The 19,894-nt window shown below is 44.5% G+C and overlaps 1 protein-coding gene across 3 annotated transcripts; it reads right to left on the bottom strand.

Moving 5' to 3' along the window:
• Positions 1-1,119: 1,119 nt before the first annotated feature.
• Positions 1,120-19,822, bottom strand: TENT5C (terminal nucleotidyltransferase 5C). 3 transcript variants are annotated; one of them, XM_054665856.1, is made up of 3 exons: positions 19,583-19,822; positions 18,627-18,783; positions 1,120-2,919 (listed from the first exon to the last, which is right to left on the bottom strand). In XM_054665856.1, the coding sequence occupies exon 3, from the start codon at positions 2,890-2,892 to the stop codon at positions 1,717-1,719; it is 1,176 nt and encodes a 391-aa protein (XP_054521831.1). In that variant the 5' UTR covers positions 2,893-2,919; positions 18,627-18,783; positions 19,583-19,822; the 3' UTR covers positions 1,120-1,716.
• Positions 19,823-19,894: the final 72 nt, after the last annotated feature.

The following is a 19,894-nucleotide window of genomic DNA, read 5'->3' as shown; positions in this document are numbered from 1 at the left end:
CAGAATAAACTTGAAAATATACTTTTAGAAAAAAAGGTAAACCACTCATTTTCTACTAAGCTCTTTTGCATTAGGATAACTTCATTACTTAAAGCAAGGAGAAAACAATCACTCCGGGCTTTGGGTTTTCATAGCCAAAGGAAGGGGGAAAAAAAAATCAGGAGCATGAATTTGATTAAATCACTCTAGAACCCAAGCTGGCTGGCAATATTGAGTGTCTCTGCCCTAAAGTGATGCTTTCTAAGGGATCCCACAAAACATTTCAAAACACATAATCTCATCTAAATCTACTGGAAAAAGCCACAGTAGCCTAGAACTCTCTCATCTACTAAGCTTTCTTTCAACTACAGATTAACACTGTTTTCCTTCTAAAGTGCAGAATTATAAACAAGTCAAATCTACCAGAATAAGGAAGAGCATTCTCATTCACTCAATTCTTCCCAAATATACTGGAATGATTTCAAAGTGCCTTGGAAGCTCCAATGCACACAAGGCCAGACTTCATGCTAACCCCCCAGCTTCCCCTTCACACAGAGCACGAAGACAGCAGGTTAGATTCTAAAGCAGTTCCACAGGTCACTCAGTTCTACTGAAATTCCTGAATTGAGTTGCTGTCAAACACACCTGGAGAAGGAAGTCACTATTTTTGGAAAAAAAAAAAAACGAAAAGAACAAAAACAAAAAATAGCTAAAGTACTCCAGAAGAACAGCTGTGTCATACTTGGAATGTGACCAAAATGGGTTTCCAATTAAAACATGGGAAGACCCTCATGTCAGTTACCACAATGACTCTGGACTCAGCACAATCCTTAGTCTTAGGAAGAATAAAACAAAATTCAGCCATGAAAGAGCTGATGAGGAAAAAAGAAAAAAAAGGCAGGGAGCCATTTAATAAGAATTCTTTAAGGAAAAAAATGAACATTCATGTTTCCTATTTACAATTATCCCCTTCCACTACCACCACCACAATTCTAATTAAACATTATGTTCCACATTTTATTTTGTTTTCAAGTTACATTTCAAGAAAAGGTCATTTTTTTTTTTTTTTTTCCCCTCAGCAATATCTCGCAATTCCTCAGGATAGTACAGCATGTAAACCATAAACCACTTTCAACCAGATCTCTATTGGCTTTGGTTTATTGATGAATGACATTCTCCACTCCGCTGACAGGGAATAAACATAAGCAATTGAGTCCCTTGAACAAAAATTAAGTCACAAGAGCACCCTCATGTTTACCATTTTCTGCCTGACTAAAATTGGTACAAGAGAAGAGATTATCAGCACAACTTTCATGTAACTGCTGAGAATCCCAAGTGAGGGCCAACACAGCCTACCTGGGCTCAAGTGAGAAAAAAGTAGCTTAGCACTTCTCACACGCTGCCCAAATTCTCCCAATCTCGATTACTGCACAGAGCTCAACTCCCATATGCTAATGTTTGGGACGTGACATGTTAGTGTCTATCTTGGAAAGATGTGGATAGGTCATGCTTCCTGTAGCGTTTTCCAACGTGGCACTGTAATACGGGTCCTTTTAGGGTTGGCTCATGATACACTGTAGACCCATTCCAATGGGTACACAAAGGAAAAAAAAAAAAGCAGAATCAGAGCTGAGTTGCCCTTTAAAAGCCAAACACCTACATCTAGAAGGAGGCTCCCCTACCTGAGAGCCCTAGCCCTATTGGGGTTCCCACTGTGGAAACCCTCAGGTCTCAAGGTTAGTTACAGGGCAGCCAGGTAGGGTAAGGCTGGCTGTAGGTAACTGGAGGATGGGCAACGTAGTAGTTGCTGAAGTTGCCATCACTGACGTAAGGAGCCGGCTGGTAGTAACAGGTGACATTGGTGGCATTGGGGATGATGTTTTGTTCCGCCAGCACACGCAAAGCCAGGAGGGAGATGAGGTTCAGGGTCTGCCTGCGTTCATGCCCCATGAGACACACGGTGCTCTCGTTCACCACCCTGCGAAGGATCATGAGGTAGTCGTACTTGCTTCTCTCTTCTTCAGCAAAGTGGTTTTGAAGGTAAGTCTCCAACTTCCTCTGCTGTTCAAGGATGTCCGGGAAGTCGATGAAGAACCTGGAGCACATGTAGCGCTCTAGAGTTTTGATTTCTTCCTGGTCTGTGGGCCTGAAGTCCCGCACAAGAAGGTTGCTGTACTTGAGAAGTCCCCCGCCTCTGATTTCTTCTGGGTTCTTGGTGGCGATCAGTCTGTTCTGCAGATGGTCAAAAGCTTCCTCAAAGTCCCCGTACATGCTCTCCCCAATCACGGTGGGGTGGAAGTGCTCAGAGATGGGGTTATTGGAACAGTCATAGAAGAAAAGCAAAGAATCCAGGATGATTTGGAAAGAGTCCACACTGAACTCAAACTGACGCCGAATGGAGTCGACAAACTTCAGCTCCACGTTCTTCCCATTCTTGTTGGAGAGGGAGATCAGGCTCCAGCGGTCAGTGTCTGTGCAAACCTTCACTAGCTTCTGCACATATGCCTCCTTCAGAGTGACTGGACTGATTTTGAGCTTGTTCACACCCTCTGGCAGGAAGTTCAGAAGGGAACACAGAACCACATCTCTAACCAGCTGAAATTCTGCCTCTGTTGGAAGAGCCACATGGAAGATTAGGTCCAGGTCTTTGCAGCCCAAGCCATTGTCTTTGACCAAAACGTGGCCAGCTGCGGAGCCATTCAGCCGGACGTCCTGCACTTTGATGCCTGCCTCCTCCAGCCGACTGCGGACGGTCTGGACGATGTCCTTCAGAGTTATCTCCAAGGTTGGAAAGTTGCCTCGTCCATGGATAGGTACAACTTCAGTCAGGACCTCATGCAGCCGGCTAACCTGATCCCAGTTGAGCACGCTGAAGGACATGCAATCCCTGGTACAGCTGCTCTCCTCTGCCATCTTCAGGGGATGTTCTGGCTGGGGAAACTGAAAGTGAGGGGTGAGAAACAGAGTTAGGATTCACTTCTACATGGCAAAGCAGCTCGAGGAACTCACACTGTTTAATCTCTGAACATCTTCCTGTAAAATGGTGATAAATAGCACTTACTGCTCAGTGTTGCCGTGAGGACTCAATGAGTTAAATATGTAAAAAACAGTGACACTGCAGAGAAGGACAAAAACACACAAACTCATTCTATATTACTTTAGATTATTTCATAGTTTTGTTTTGTTTGTTTTTTCTGGGTAAGGGTGGAGTGTGCTGAAACGGAGTGTGTTTCAAATGTTCTGAAAACAGAATGTTAGCAAACCATATAGGACTGCAGTAGAATTAGTTACTTCTCCAGCTTTCTGGCTCCCTAACCACATCTTGACCTGGTTGACACCTAGGCTGAAGGTGTCTTATAGTGAAAAAGAGAATGTCTACATTCGTCTAGGCTACAACATTCATACACGAATATACAACACACACACAGACACAGACACACACACACACACGACTTCCTTCACTCCACAAGTAGATGGAGTCTCAACTTTGGGCTACAATCTCACCAATAAGTGGGAATCCAACCCCTTCTACTAGAATAAAGTATATTCCCTTAGCAAAATTCCCATGTTCCTTTCATTTATAGGAGAAGTCTATCCTAACAAGTACTTGTCATCTAGGGTAGAACCAAGGAGTGGTTCTTATGACAAAATTTCGAGTCAACAAAAGGTTAGGTCACCTATGTAGTGGAACCACTCTTCCTAGCAAGGATGCCCAACACAGGACATGGCCAACTTCCCCCGGGCAGTGTGTGCCTTCAAGTGTACTTGGAAAACAATAGTACCTTAAAGCTACCCACGGAGAATAAAGTTGGCAATGAGTACTAGGAGAAAAACACCACTTCATCTGCTAGGACCACAAAGTTTCCTAAGTAATTTTCAGCTATGTTATACTTACCAAAAAATAAAACACAATGGATCCCTGGAAATCCTAATATATAAAAACAAATACTCATATATTAAAATGTCAAGGTGCCTGTAGAGCCACAAGTCGAATATTTGCTAGATGGATGTAAAATCCAGAACAAAGAGTCAAGGCGCTGTCCTCAGATTTCACTGTAAACAGTTTTCCCACCCCCTCCGCCTTTCTGACTTGCTAGACCCACATAAAACCCATCCCAATGACTTCTGCAGTTTCATTGTTTGGAAGCTGCTGTGTTTGAATACACATCGGCATGCATTCTCCTGGGGTTCCAACATGGATTTCTGGCCTTGCACCGGTGCCAGGGATCTCCTATGGTTGTTACTTGGTTGTCAGGGCATTGCTGGGTACATGGAGATGAGCTCTTCAGGCTCTCCCATCAAGAAGAAGGTGAAAATATGAGCTATCCATACAAGGCAGTGTGTTGTGTAGACAACTCCAGTGGTGGAAATAAAATGTAATATGAAAGTAGAAGAAAGGGTGTCCCTGGTTGGGGTGAACAGGAAGGTCACGGAGTTCACTTATGGAGAGGGGACACAAGCCAACAGAAAGACAACATGAGCTCTTGGTTGGGGCCGAGAGGCAGAAAGCAGTGGGCTGAGTATGTGATCACAGCAGGCTCTGCAGGACCAATCTGGGGATGAGTGCTCTATTGCTCGCTACAGAGTACTCGTGGAGGGGAAGACAAAAGTGCCTCTGAACAGCGTTAAAAAGTCCTAGGCTATCTAGATCATCCTACAAAGCACTCCTAGGTTATGGATCCCAAGCAAAATCTGTGACGAATAATGTTTACTGTGACTGGCATTTGGTTTCAAGGCAGATTTGGGATAGTAGAGTTCTCTTTTTGCCATGCCCTTTAAACACTTAGCAGTTCTTTGTGGTCTCCCATGATTAGCACACAGTACATTTGTGTCCACTGTATGTGCCACACCAGTGGTCCCCAACCTTTTTGGTATCAGGAACCAGTTTTGTGGAAGACAATTTTTCCATGGACCGGGAAGAGGGGAATGATAGTTGCAGCATGAACCTGTTCCTGTTTCACCCTCAGATCATCAGGCATTAGAGTCTCATAAGAAGGGCACGACCTAGATCCCTCACATGCTCAGTTCACACTAGGGTTCATACTCCTAGGAGCATCTAATATGCTGCTGATCTGACAGGAGGCAGAGCTCCAGTGGTAATGCTCGCTCACCTGCCACTCATCTCCTGCTGTGCCGCCCAGTTCCTAACAGGCCACGGACTGGTATTGGCCCGTGGTCAGGGGGGTGGGGAACCCTGAGCTACACAATTAAGTTCTAATCATTACAGAAAGTTACGGGGCTGGCTTTACTGTGACCAGAGCTAGACTATGATTTGGTGGCATGGGTTTTATAGATTTCAGGTATGTTGGTCTACCTGAAGAAATACAATTCACTTGCTAGTGTGAATCACCTGTTGTGCTTTCAAAGCTCATCTTTATGACACAGGCATGAGAAGTCACACGGAAACCAGAGGCTGTAATGCAATCAGTACTTGAGATACAAGCAACAATTTTTTAAAAATCTCCAGCAAGAACCTCAGTAATGTTACAGAGGAGAATAACTGTAGGAATATATTCTGACTCAAGTCTTTTTTTAAGGAGTTGTTCAAAAAGACGTCATGTAGGATTAAAGTCAGGACAATGCCTATGCTAGAATGGTGGTTCTGAACATTAGAGGAGGGACATCTGAGACTAGTGATAGCCTGGAAGCTATGAGCCTTTTTTTGGTGGGGGGAAGTACACAGGGTTGAGAGTTTTCATATATTTTAAAGTATGTGAACTTCTAGTAGACTCAAAGTTAGAATTTGTTTTAGACAGAATTTGTAAGGTTCATATGGTAGGAGAGGCAGAAACAGCCAGAAAACATTGTGAAAAATAGGAATGATATGCACTAGCCCGTAACAGATATCACAAAACCACAATAATTGAAACAGCATGTTATTGGCCCAAAAAGACAAATCAGTGGAACAAAATTTTTTAAGTCTAGAAACAAAATCAGATATGTAAAGGGATTTAGTATATAATTAAAGGAGGCATTTCAGAATAGTAAAGTGAAGAAAAACATCTGGATGGTTATCTAAATTATCAAAAAGAAAAAAATGAAAGGGACTCCCTATTTCATGCCAAACTAAGATCTAGATTGGACAGATCAAAGACTGAATGTAAAAGCATGAAACTCTAAGAGTACTGAGGTGGAAATGCATTTATATATACTTATACAGAGTGGGTAGTTTTTTTTTAAATAAGTCACATAAAACCTAAAAGCCTCAAAAATTGCTATATTTGACTATATAATTCAAAAACACCATAAAGTCAGAAGGCAAAAGTAGGAAAAATATTTGTAACATTAGGCAAAGTACTCATTTCCATAATGAATAAGGAGCTTCAACAAATCAGAAATACCAGAAGAACCCCAACAGAGAAGACACAAAGGACACAAACTACATCTCAAACACCTATTACAGTCACAACCTTACTTAAGAGACAGGCAGATTAAAACCTCAACGTATCATTTTTATCCATCAAATGGGCAAAGATCACTAAGTCTAATATGTGGGAATCAGACACCCTCTAGTATACTGCTTGTGGGCTCTCTCCGGACACAAGACACTTAATTTTAAGGAGATATACTCTTTGACATAGGGATTCTACTTCTGGTAAGTCTACTTTGAATTATATCGTTAGTATATTTGCAAGTATACACAAAATATTCATTGGAGAATTATTTATAAAGCTATAAGTATTCACCAATAGAAGATGGTTAAATGATCTGATGTGTGTATAAAACAATACAGAAACGCATGCAGTTGTTCCTACAGATTTGAGCATTCAGGGTTTGTTTTCGACAATTTGAGATGACAATTCAAGACAGCTGTTCTTTCTGTATGACTGTGAAATGCTTATCAAGACTCATTAATAGAAAAACAAGTTAATAGCAAAACTGTTAACAGCAAAACTGTTAAAGTCTGTGCTTACACAAGCATATAAAGTCTCTGGAAACATACGCAGGTAGTAGTTTTAGTCTGTACCAAATACTTCCTCTAGTTTAGGGGAAGCAGATTCAAAGTTAGAAGAAGAAAACTTATTTTGTGCCCTTTGAATTTGGAATCTATATATGTATTAGTTGAAGAAAAATTAAAACCTTATGATCCTAAAGCTTCTCCCTTAGGAGCCTTCTATTCACCTGCTGCCTTATTTAACTTCTTCAATCCCCGTTTTCCTTCCCACCCCTCCTCTCTACATTCCACATTCTGCATTCCCACATCCATGTGACAAAATTAAATACACTTGGAAGCTTCACCTCCAAGATGTAAATGCTGATCTCTACAGATAAGGGGATGAACAGAGGAAGAGAGACTCTTTTCCTCTCGAATGCCTTTCTATCAAGTTTCTACTCATATACTTTTTAAAAAGATGCTCATTAAAAAAAACCCTCAGACTCTCTAAATCATGCAAATCCATCTCCTCTCATCTCATTCTATGTTAACCAAAAGAAATTTTTTTTTTCAGTTTCACAGAATTTCTCATTTCAAACATGTAGCTACCCTTGTGATACTGTTAAGTTGGTTGCTGGCTACAGCTGCAAAAACTTTAACAAACACTTTTTTCAGAAATACAATATGCCTGTGGTTAGCATCTTCCATGACAACTTCTTCTCATACATATATGAATATTGGAGTTAAATTCTAGGGGAAAAAGTCTGTATAAAAGCACAGTGTGGGACATGACAAATGCCAAGTCCATGGCGTAGTTTTTCACTTTCTCAATTTACCATGATTTACATAGAGAGGAGTTTAAGCCACTGAAGACACAAATTTAAGCTGAGTTCATACTAAGTGCTTAGCTCATTAGAAGAGCATAAAATAAGTCACTTGTGCCTATTAGAAAGGGATTCTTCATTGTCCCTCACTCGTCCAAACAATTTCAAATACCAAAAGTACATTTTAAAGTTACTTAGACAAACATTGGTATTACTAGAATACATCCAAGTCATAGGCCCTCAGTGTTTAGGTAACACATCAGTGCTTAGTCCAACAGTTTTTAGTTTTAATTAACCACGTTAAATCAACACTGATATAATCCCCATATAAAAGAATCACGTGGAACACACATTCCCAATTCATGAAAGGCCCTGGTTAAAGGCAAATTCTAGTTAGCAGAATTAACAAAATAGAGAACAAATTAATTTGAAGCCTAGTAAATTCAAACTAAAGTGTTTCATTTCCCTTTTACTGTTTGAGAAACAGATTCATTATATTTATACAGTAGAAATGGGGAAAGGTGGAGACCATAATTTGTTCCTGCAGATTTGAGAATTCAGGGTTTGTTTTTGACAATTCAAGATGACCAACTATCTCAGGTACTTTCGTACTCCCTTTTCTTCTATTATCTGACTGCAGTAAAGGTAGAATACACACACTGAAGGGAAAAAAAAAAAAAAAAGAGGTTTGCAGAGATAGCAGCAAAAGAAAGGAAAAAACAAACTAGGCCAGAAGGTTAAACCAAGGTCCCTGAGAAAAAGTTTGATGTCTAATCTAATCATTTCCCACTGCCCAGGACAGAGCTGCTCAACGCAGATTGGTCTGAAAACCTACGTTTGAGCACTAAAAAGAAAAAAAAAAAAAAAAAGCTATTTCTAGTCCTGCTTCATAGCTTATCTAGGTCTCTGGACTAGCCAGTGAACTCCAGAAACACGATGAAAGTGTGAGGAACCCAAGGTGGGCGAGCGGGAGAGGCAGGTGCATGAGCTGGAGGGGAGGTAACTGTGAGCATTTATAACATTTGCACACAGTCAATTCGGTCAAAGCAACATTAATTCTTATTTTGTGCCTGGCATTAGACACAGAAACCGTCCACAAGGTTCTTAGTATGTGTGGAGACATACGTCTATCAAGTTAAGGACTGCATATATCTAAGTCTAGGTCTGTGACCTTTAACATGAAAGCTATGGAAGTGATTGTCTAGAAAATTTCAGGAAAATGCTGAGGCTTGAACTGAGGCTCTCAGCTATTGAGGGCTTTCAGCAGTCCAGAGGCAACTAAGTGTTACCTTCTTCTGACCCTCCTGAGGGTTTATGAATACAAAAGAAAATCAAACACATTTCAGCCTTCCTTTGGGGACAAATTCTCTTTCACTATTTCTGGATGTTACCTCAAATGTGTGGTTCTTCCCAGTAAAACTTTCTAACCCAAGGTAAGAGCTGGAATCTTGGGCAATGGGCCAAGCCTGGTGACAGACTCCAAGAGAAGTGTGTACCTGGAACAAAGACACCTGCGGGCCCTGGCTCCTGGCCAACAGGGGACCCGTGCACCTGTGGCTCTTCCCACACATCTTCCACACAAACTCCTCCCCCGTGTACAAGAGGACACTTTAGACAAAAAGAGACCATTCCATTACATATGAAAACCTAGAGAACATAAGCAGAAATAAAAGTGGTGGCAATACACTTCATACTATCCTATCCCACTTCTTCCCTTAACAAGAGTGAATGACAACCACGACTCCAAGTCTATCTCTTCTTTGCTTGTGAAATGAAGGGTGTAGAGGTGTGTGTCAAAGCAAATGAAATAGTACTTAGTATGAGCCACTTCACTTCAATTCCCATCTAATCCTCATAGGAACTCTAAGGAATCTACAACTATCCCTTTTTCACAAATTAAGTAATAAGGTTCAGAAAAGATTAAGCGAATTGACCCCAGGTCCTCAACTGCGAGACTAGTGTCTGGGAACTGCTGACTCCCTTCCACCAAGCTCAAGGTCTGCCATGGTGGATGGGAGGTGGACACGGAGTGACAAGCACATGTCACAACCCACATGTGCACTGGGATCACCAGTTCTCGTAGCCACTAAAGTGATCTTTTCTAAAACAGACGTTATTGGTCCTAACAAAAAAGGACACAGCAACCTTCTGTTCACTATGTAACCGTGAGACCTAGTCTTTCCATTGCCCCGTCCCCACCATACACACCAAAGATAGCAAAAAGCTGGAATCAGCCTTTACTCTCTGCTTTTGTGCAGATTCCAGTTAAGCAAAAGATGCCAGGTGGCTTAGAGGTGCCCCCTGCCACAGAGACACCAAGGAAGACAATATATTGCCACAGTGTGTGGGAAATCCCACTTCTCAGCGGGGCAGCACATCGTTTCATAACATAAACGTCTGCTTCTGCCCACATCCTTTTCTCTGGCAGGTGCTAATACATGCAGAGCCCTCCAAGGGCTCTTCACATGGCGGCAGCCACAGCCATGGCCAGGGGACACCACATGTGACTAGATGTTTAGCCAGGTACCCTAATGAGCCACCAACTCTTTTACAACATCACAAATAGGCAGTAAAACAGTGCTTTCAGGGCTCTACCTGGATCAATCATTTGATTCCTATAACAACCCCATAAAAGAGATACCATTCCTCCTACTCCCCCACTTACAGATGGGAAAACTGGAGAACAAAGAGGATGTGCAAATTGTAAACTGTCCAAGGATGCACTGCTGGTGAGTAGCAGAAATGGAATTTAAGAGTCTTCCTAAAAGGTGGATAGCTTTGGTGGGGCAGGGAGCTTGAAGAAGAGCTGGTTGTGCTTAGATGGTCAGAGGAAGGAGATGACAGTAAGTAGAAAGAAAAGGAAGGAAGGTATAAAGATTTTTAAAAAATAAGATGGTAGGAAAGAAGTTTGGCTAGACCGCTAAGGCCACCTGAGTGAGGTAAGGCCAGATGGCAAATTCTGAAAGCAAGGGAGAAGCATTTAGAACTGAAGTATCTAACAACTGTCAGCATAGAAACTCCAGGCTGGAGCCACCAGAACTGAATGTGATTAAGTGTAGAAATGCTAATCGTTATGCTACTATTTGTTTTAAAGGAACAATGGCTGGGAGATGAAGGCCTAGGATCCTAACTTCCCAGGGAGCTCCAAGATGCTTGCTACGTTGCAGAACAGTGGTGATTTTAGAGAAACCAAGTCCAGAAGAGAGAGAGAACCCAAGAGTGGAAGGTGCTGGACAGTCGCCTTGCTGAACTAGTAATAAGAGGAAAAATTAATGGCACAGGAGGGAGATTATCAGGAATGGGCTGATCCTGATCCAGAAAACTAAGGCATGCTGCTTTGCTCATGGAATAAAGGAACAATTACTGAGACTCCTCTGATGGCTGGGAGATCAGAGTGTTGATAGGCTGATGAAGCAACAGAACAGGACACTAGCTACAGTCGAGACGGCAACCTTCTCAGATCAAAGAAGCCAATAACCCAACTGGAGCTACAGAGAAATGGTTGATAAATTTGCAGGCAGTGACCAGGACTTAAAGGGCCAGCCCAGGAAGGAGAGCTGGAACAAAACTGAAAGCAGAAAGTCTGGAACGTACACAGGACCTCATGAATGCTGAACCTGAGACTGGACACCGTCACTTCCCCCACCTGCATGTAGTTTGACCCTTGAGATTCTTTCACCCATAAGAAAAGAGCCAGGTGCTTCGAATGACCATGGACCTTGGTCATTTTGCTTGGCATGTGCAGCAGCAGATAACTGGGCAGAAACAAGAAAAACCAGGGTCAACATGGATATGGCCTTCTGAAAAAAATCCTCCTCCCTTACTCCTTGAATTCCTTGGGGGATGAAGGCCAGAAGTTATCTAGGAAGGGTTTGGAGGCAGTCTAAGGAAGCCTTTTGTCTGCCAGCTCCTCCCTAGGGCCAGACCCCCCACACAGGGAGGGGGCCACATTCTGGAGACTCCTCCACAGCCCCAAACACATGAAAGTTACAGATAACAGACACTCGAGTGTTTCATGTACATGGAATAGCAGCTTAGATTATGAATGGCCTGAAGCAATAAAAACAGATAAAATAATGCTTTACTTTTTAAAAGGCCAATAAAATATATCCTACGCTCACTATTTTTCCAAGATGTTATTTTCACAGTTGCCCACTTAAATGCCCGCAACACTTTCTACCTGAGTTCAAAGAAGTAACTGCCCCAGGCCACAAAGCTGTGCCCAGAGAAAACATTTCTAAGTCAGTGACGCAACAAACCCCACAGTTGGTCTTTTCTCACTCTCAGCTCCATTGCATTCAGCTAGCGTCTCATTCTATTTTCTTAAGGTTATTATCATCCTCCAGCCATTTACCAATGATGTTTACTAGAGTCAAAAAATTTGGTTAGATTCCCACATGAGCTGTGGAAAGCAGCCCTGGACTGAAACCCAGGCAGGCCACAGAACCAGGCTGTGATCTCCGCTGTTTAAGGGGCCTCCATGAATTCTCACTTCCCACTAAGAAGTGAGAAGCCAACACACAGTCTGAATGGTTATCACTGGGCTCCATCCATAGACACCCACCAACGACAACTCCAAACAGAAAGCTCTTTCCCACCTTTGAAAATAGGATGCTTAGGCAAGTGTGGGTGGAGAGATAACGCTGGAAGAACTAATGCCGTGGCCGCAAAACAGCAAACAGAATCAAAACACTGGCCTAGATATTACAGCAGGGATGCCACACAAGTTCAAGTGTTGAAAGGAATACTCTGACGTGGTTGCAAATGGAAATATTAACAAGGTCAGGACACAGACATCTTTAGATGGAAGCAGGGCATAAAAGCCTTGATTTTATTCCAAGGTGTCAGCATTAAGTGCTACACACACAACTTGAAATGGAAATAATCCTTGTTGCTACTTGGTAACCACCTTCCCACCATCAACTGCTTCTTTCTAAATCAGAGGTGTTACTGGTCTGAATTCATTTAAAGAGCTCCCCAAAGAGAGCCTGCCTTTCTGTTTTAGAGATTGCCTAGACTGAGAAAAATGAGATGATTCCTAAGGAGGAGACTGCTTACTGTAAGAATGACTCAGTTTACACGTAATCCACAGGGTTTAAGAGCTGACAGCCTCCGGGTTTCATCAAAGGCTGCTTCCACAGGCTACTTTACCATCTAACTCTCCAGCCTACAGCTTTAAACAGTTGTCCAAAAGGAAGACCTCAGTCAGCTAAAAGTCCTGTCTAATCACTAGCAGCTTCCCTGCCCAGGCCTTATCAGGAAAGGGACAAGCAACACTTAGTTCCTCAAATGTCACCCTTATCATACGTTAGACCATAAACACACCCCATTCACAAGTGTCTAAGTGTGAGCTGACCTCCATTTCAGAGCAGATGCTAATGACGTGCATAGTTCCATCCAGGTTTTTGTTTTGCATGGATCCTTCCCTTAGGAGTTGGCATTCAAGTTGCAGGTTCCGGGCCTCCAGGTACTGCGCATAGCAGCAGCTCATGTCTAGCATTCATCAAGTAATTAATGTGCTGTCACCAGACAGCTCAAACACCTTTGACTTGAATGTTACTTCCTCTTGCAATTTCACTCAAATTTTAATTGTTGATAAAACTTAATTGTTGATAAACTGAGTCCTGGTCCCCTGCCAGTCTCAGAAGATTTTATCAGCAGTTCCTTGAAATTCTATTGCCTTATGATTATTCTCTAAGAAACTATTAAAAAAAAAAAAAAGAATGAGCACTGGGCTAGGAATCCAACACCACGTGTTTTAGTGTCAAGTCTGACGCACAGTGTGAATGACTGTCAGTAAGTTGGCCATAACTGACTTTCCTTTCACTCTTTCAAAAATGTGCATGCCTACTATGTTTCGAGCACTGCTCCAGGAGCTTGTGATGCACTGGGAAGAAAGAGAAGATCCCTGGCCCTGTGGAGCTTATATCCTGCTTCCTACTCTCCTTCCATAACTTTGGGTTGTTAAATCTTGCTTCCCACACATGCAGAATCAGAACTTGAGAGTGAAACATTTTTGCTGATGGTCTAGACTTGTGCTGCCCAATACAGTAGGCACTGCTGTAAGTGCAAAAACACATACTGGATATCAAGGTCTCAGTATGATAAAAGGAATGTAAACTATCTCATTTAGATTTTTTATATTGATTACATACTGAAATGATGAAATTTGATATGGTAGATTAAATACACTTATTAAAATGAATTTCACTTTTTTTTGATACAGGGTCTCACCCTATTGCCAAGGCTGCAGTGCCGTGGTTCGATCGCAGTTCACTGCAGCCTTGACTTCCTGGGCTCAAGCAATTCTCCTGCCTCAGCCTCCTCAGTAGCTGGTACCACAGGCACGTGCCACCACACCCAGCTAATTTTTTAAAAAATTGTTTTTATATAGATGGGGTCTTGCTGTGTCATACAGGCTGGTCTGGAACTCCTGGACTCAAGGGATCCTCCTGCCTCAGCCTCCCAAAGTCCTGAGGTTACAGGTGTGAGTCACTGCCCCTGGTCAAATTTCACCTACTTCTACTCTTTAATGGGACTACTAGGAAGTTAATCGTGTCTCTCATATTTTTACTGGAAAGCACTGATCTAATTTATTGTCATTATATAATGAAGAAGCTGAAGGCTGAAGAGGTAAAGGCTCTGCCAGGACCAGAGCCCAGGTCTCCCCACAGCTAAAGTCAGCCTCAGAAGCAGAGGAGGTAAAAAGATGACAAACAGCCTGGGCACAGGAGATAGCAGCGGTGCTAGCTCTAGCTGAGCAGCTGTGAGCAAGCCTCTAGACACATATCAGGCACTTGATGAGGGTACACGTCATCTCTGCTTCTGGATCAGTCCTCTTTCTGCTACTGCCGTGCTGCAGTTATTCCACAGGAATGACAATTGAAACTGCCCAAGTCCATATAGCACTGGCTAGCTGTGGAGATCCTAATGCCCATCTCTAACTACGACAAGCAGAGGGCAACGATGGACAGAGTATGTTTGGGGATCAGGGGCAAGCAGCCAGGAAAGGTGGAGGGTTACCTCTTCTATCTTCATAAGGGCTAAACAAGTTGAGAGACGCTTACGGCAACGTAAGAGGGCGTGGGCAGTTCCAGGTTCATGGATAATTTTCTTCTCAAAATGTTTTTATAGGAAGCTAAGTATGGTAACAGTATGGGACTTCGTGCTTATTCAATCAAAGATAAAAATTTAAGAACTAGAAAAGAAGGTAGACGGAAGAACTGTAAGAAAGTATTGGCCGGGCATGGTGGCTCACACCTGTAATCCCAGCACTTTGAGAGGCTGAGGCAGGCGGATCACGAGACCAAGACCATCATGGCCAACATGGTGAAACCCCATCTCTACTAAAAATACAAAAAATTAGCTGGGTGTGGTGGCGTGCACCTGTAGTCCCAGCTATTCAGGAGGCTGAGGTAGGAGGATCGCTTGAACCCACGAGGTGGAGGTTGCAGTGAGCAGAGATCGTGCTACTGCACTCCAGCCTGGCGACAGAGTAAGACTCCGTCTCAAAAGAACAAACAACAACAACAACAAAGTATTAATGAATCGAGGTGTGAAATGAGCGGGTCCCCAGATGGAATAAGGTCAGTCAGAAGCCTGTGGGAAGGGCCTGAAGCTGGATTCAAAATTTGGTGAGAAAGGAGTATCATTCCTTTGTGCAGATATGAGTATCTGTTCTGTGAGGCAAAGAAGGGCAGTTAGGGAGACTCTGCCATGGGGGGTGGGGGGTGGGTCAAGAGTAAAGAGTCAGAAAGGCACGGTCTTGAAGAGGAGGTTCAGCTTCCAGAGGTGCAGGCAGTCCCTGTGCGCTTGGATGGAGTTCCAAATGCACAGATTGTAGAACTAGCCAGAGGCAGGGGAGGCGGACTCACTTACTGCCCTCATCAAGTTGCTGTCTACGGGCCCCTAAACCAGGTCAGTGATGACAGTGGGAAACAATAAAAAAGAGAAAGAATCAGCAGAACTAGCAACTGAGTGAAGAGAGAGAGAGAAAAGGCTGAGTGAGCCATGTGAGGCTGGTGTCAGGGGGGTGGGAAGGATGGCAAGTGCTTAAGGGAGTGGGTCTGGAGCTCAGCTTGAGGAGTTTCAGCTGTTGGTCAATTAGCTAGTCACTGCCCCTCAGCTCCAAACCTATACCCCTGTGGCCTCTACTTAAAAGAGGACTCAGCCATTGGCCTGCCTGCCTCGGTCCACCAAGAGAACACCCACTTCAAGTACGCCTCCCTCTTTGCAAGCCGCCAACCGAACATGTATCCAAATGACAGAACACCTTCTGTGTGCCAGGCCAGCTCTATAAGCAGGTACTGGGGAGTCAGCAGTGAGCACAGATTCTGCTTTCCGGCGCTCATATGCCAGTGGCTGAGACTAATGAGAGAAATCCGAGTGCCTCGACTGCATGATAAAGCCAGCCCAGCTCCTCTCGCATCCAGAGCTCTTCCAGAGGCATTTCCAAACACCACTGCCTTGGCGTCCTCAGCACCTGGCACTAGCTACTGCCTAGGAAGCACTTAACTACTTACTGACTCAATCACGGTTCTCCAAGAAATAAACAACACTCCATGCAGTTTTGTGACCAAGACTCCAAGACTTTAGTCTCAAGCTCCGACACTAAAAAACATCCTACAGGGAGAGAGTTGCTTAACATCAGCAATTTTTTTTAAATATTTTTTTTCTGTTGTTCCAAGAAGTTTTCAAACAGTTCTAGAACAGACTGTGGGGGCCAGCTGTACAAAATCTATTAATTCTAAACAATTCTTAAGGCTTCCTTACCTAGTTGAACTATATAAAGATGCTTCCTCTAAACTATCTGAATTCCAAATGCAAGCCTCTTTATGAGGCCTGCAATGAAAGCATAAAAACGTTTTGAGAGATCTTATGGCCTGAAAACATCACAAGAAATCAGCAGTACTAATGTACCCAAGCAGCTTTAAACACATGAACATTTCTTTAAACACAGAGGTGTCTGCTTCATTGTAATACAATTTATGCCATTTTAACGTACTATAGTCAAAACACCAAGATGGCAGGAAGCATTTTCCTACAGTGCCTTGTTTACCTCAATGACAACACAAAAAGCAACAGACCTTATCTAACCCAAGTAATGTTTTATTCCAAGTAACCTCACATTCCACATTACTCCTTAACTCCTAAACACACACACATGCACACAAAATAGCAGATACACCCAGAGACAGGTGTGAAACCAAGAAACCCCAAAACATAAGTTTAGCTTAACTCATGAAACTAGTTTTGGGCTTCCACGACTTCTCTCAGTAATGCAAAAAAAAAAAAAGGTTCAACTCATCCACTGAGAGCCTTTGGGTTGCCATTTCTTTAGTAGGTAACTCCATGAACACAACATTGATCAGAGACAAAAGATGAAGACAAGATCCTATGTACTTGAGCAGTAAAAACAACAAAAAAAGTTTTTTAAATGAAGTTTTTAAATTTTCTATCAAATGTGTCTGGTTAATGGTACTGTGAAAACAAGAGCACTACAGCCCACTTTTAAGTTATTTTTACTGCTGCACTGTTCCTTGGACTTTCAGAAATATGAGGAATTCTGTTCTCTGACCGGCAGCGCAAGATGTGCATGATCTGCCCTGGCCTTGAACACGGGGGAATGTGGGCTGAATGTGTGCACTATGGGGAGATACAGCTGAGGGGGGACGGGCCTCTGGAACTCGGGAGATTTCAGTGGCTATTGTGCTCACGGTAAAACAGAAGAAACCAGGTAGAGATAGCCACAGGTGCACAACTAAGTCATGCTCACTCTGACAAGCAGGCTAAGAGCCAAATCCTTTCCTTCAGAATTACATGAATTTAATCCCTGGATACAAGGTAGGTATTGTGGGAAACACAGCGTAAGAAATATGGCTGTTAATTCTATGTGCTCACTGAAGTTGCTTATGAAATTAGGGATCTTTGTTTTGGTAACAATTTAGAGGCCTCCTGGCAGAGTTTTTTTTTTTTTTTTTAAACTTTGTTATGGGAGCCCCCTACCCCCGCATAGCTACCTGAACAATTATATACAATATACCAAAATCTTCCTAAAAACTCTTTATTGAGAATATATGTACTCTAAAGCTATGGGTATACCTTAAGAGAAAAAGTTTATTATCTGAAATAAACTAAGCTTGACTCAAGAGATCATTTTCCATCTTCACAAACAAGAATGTCAAAGGACAGAACCCCTGCAGCCCAGCTCAGAGGTTTCCCTAAAAGCCCAGAGAAAAGTCAGCATTCTTTACTCTCCATCCCCCTCCCCCTTTTCCACTGCAGGGCCTAACGTGGCTGGTCTCACACCCTCAATAATACCCTTGGGGATTTAAGACAGTAAAATTCTGGGTAAGCTCTCCTACCACTCTTGCGGCTGCCCAACTTACTTCCTGGCTCATTTCCTTGCCAATTTACTCACGTTGAAAGGTTGCTGTCGCCAACAACGGTCACCCTCTTTCCTGCACGCAGAGGGCAGCTGAGCCAGCCAGAAGTGTACTTTGGGAGGATCTAATCACCCTAACTTTATTTCCTGGGCTGGTTCAGTCTCCTAACCCACCTACAAAGTAACCTGAAGACCAAGTTGTCACAATACAAATAATTATGCACACAGTATTTATAAAAGCTTTCTTACTATAAGTGCATTTTAAGCACTTCATTTGTATGCACTTTATGTCTCCGTAAGAAAGCAAAAATGTTAAAAAGGAAGCAGGCCCCTACTTAATTAAGCCAGGGAACTGGTTAGAGCCCTACCAAAGCCTACCTACGGACAAAAAAGGGCGAAAGGGAAGGGAGCGGACACTATCCCTCCCGCAGGGTCCAGCCCTAATAGTGGGTTCTCCAGAAGCTCGCCAGGCATTCATTTCTCCAGGGGAGCGCCCTTACTTGGAGGTAGCGCTGCTTGGTTTTCTCGCCCGCCAGCGTTGAGTTCAGGTGTGCAGGCTACCAACCTGTATTCTTCAGGTAAGTCACCCTCCTCTGACTCGCCTCCCACCCTGCTCCCTCCTGCCTCGCGACCAGTGCGAAGGGAGTCCCCGAACTGCGACACCTCCCGGGGCAGCCGCACCGGTATCCGTCCGAGTCGACCCACTTGCCGTGGCTTTTCACCTACGCAGTAAAGCAAGTTTCATTTTCAAAAGGAGAGGAAGCAGGTTTCACAGACACCGCATTCCCAAGAAGTTTCTGAGAGACGCGCAGCGCACAAGTCACTGGCTTGGATCCCTTTGCTGCTCATGGTGTCCACAGTCTGATGTGAGCGCATTAAATTTAAGGATCTCCGCCCTTCTCCTTAAAACTCAGGACTTGGCAATGAGCCTAGGAAGCGCCCCTCCCCTCCCCAACCAGATCCAAGCCCCGGACCGCTGCGTCTCCAGCTGCGCCTAGTGAAACCGCCGAATTCGAATTCACACTCGGCGGGCCGGCGAAGGTGTGCGCGCCCGCGGGAGCGCCGGGGCGAGCCCGAGGGACTGCAAGCCAGGAAGGGAGGCATGGGTGGCGGGGGGCGCCGTCTGATCCAGGTAGGAGCGGAGGCGCCGATCACACACTCTTCAGATGCCCTGCCCGCGCCTGGCCAGCGCGCAGCCTGCAGGACGCGCGGAGCAGGAACTCGCTGGAGTTTGCCAAGCCCCAGGTCTCTGGAAAGTTGTAGCTCCCTTTCGGAGCGTCTCTTCTGGCCCTTTAGGACGGGTGTGTCAGGGGCGGGAGTCCTCGAGGGAGCAGGAGGGGAAAGGAGCACCGGGTCTCGGCACCTGTCCGCAGCTCCCCTCGGGTCCGCCGGCCCCCTACCAGGCTGGGCAAAGACCTGAGCACCACTTAGTGGGGGCGGACCCCCACTAAGTGAGCTCGCGGCTCACTGGGGCTGCTGCCGCATCGCCGCACCTTTAGAGGAGGGGGATCGCGGACTCACCTGGGCAATAGAAGAGGAGGCGACAGAGGCAGGTCCTTGGCGTGGGCAGGCCCCAGCAGGAGCGGCGCGACCTCTACAGCCCCTAGGCAGCGGCACCGAGTGAGCCGTCCCGCCGCCGCCCCCTCCGTTCTTATACGGCGGGACCACGCCCCCGTCCCCGCCCCTGAGCCGCCCTCCCGGGGGAGCCAGGGGCGGAGCGTGGCGGAGCCAGTCCCCTCGGGACCCTTCCGCCCGGCCCTGACGGCAGGGGCGGGGCGAGGGCTGCCCTCTGATTGGCTCTTCGGGTGAATGGTTGCCAAGAGACGAGTAAAC

Source organism: Pan troglodytes, chromosome 1 (assembly GCF_028858775.2).
Source record: "Pan troglodytes isolate AG18354 chromosome 1, NHGRI_mPanTro3-v2.0_pri, whole genome shotgun sequence".
Taxonomy (NCBI): domain Eukaryota; kingdom Metazoa; phylum Chordata; class Mammalia; order Primates; family Hominidae; genus Pan; species Pan troglodytes.
This window is presented reverse-complemented; position numbering and strand designations above follow the sequence as displayed.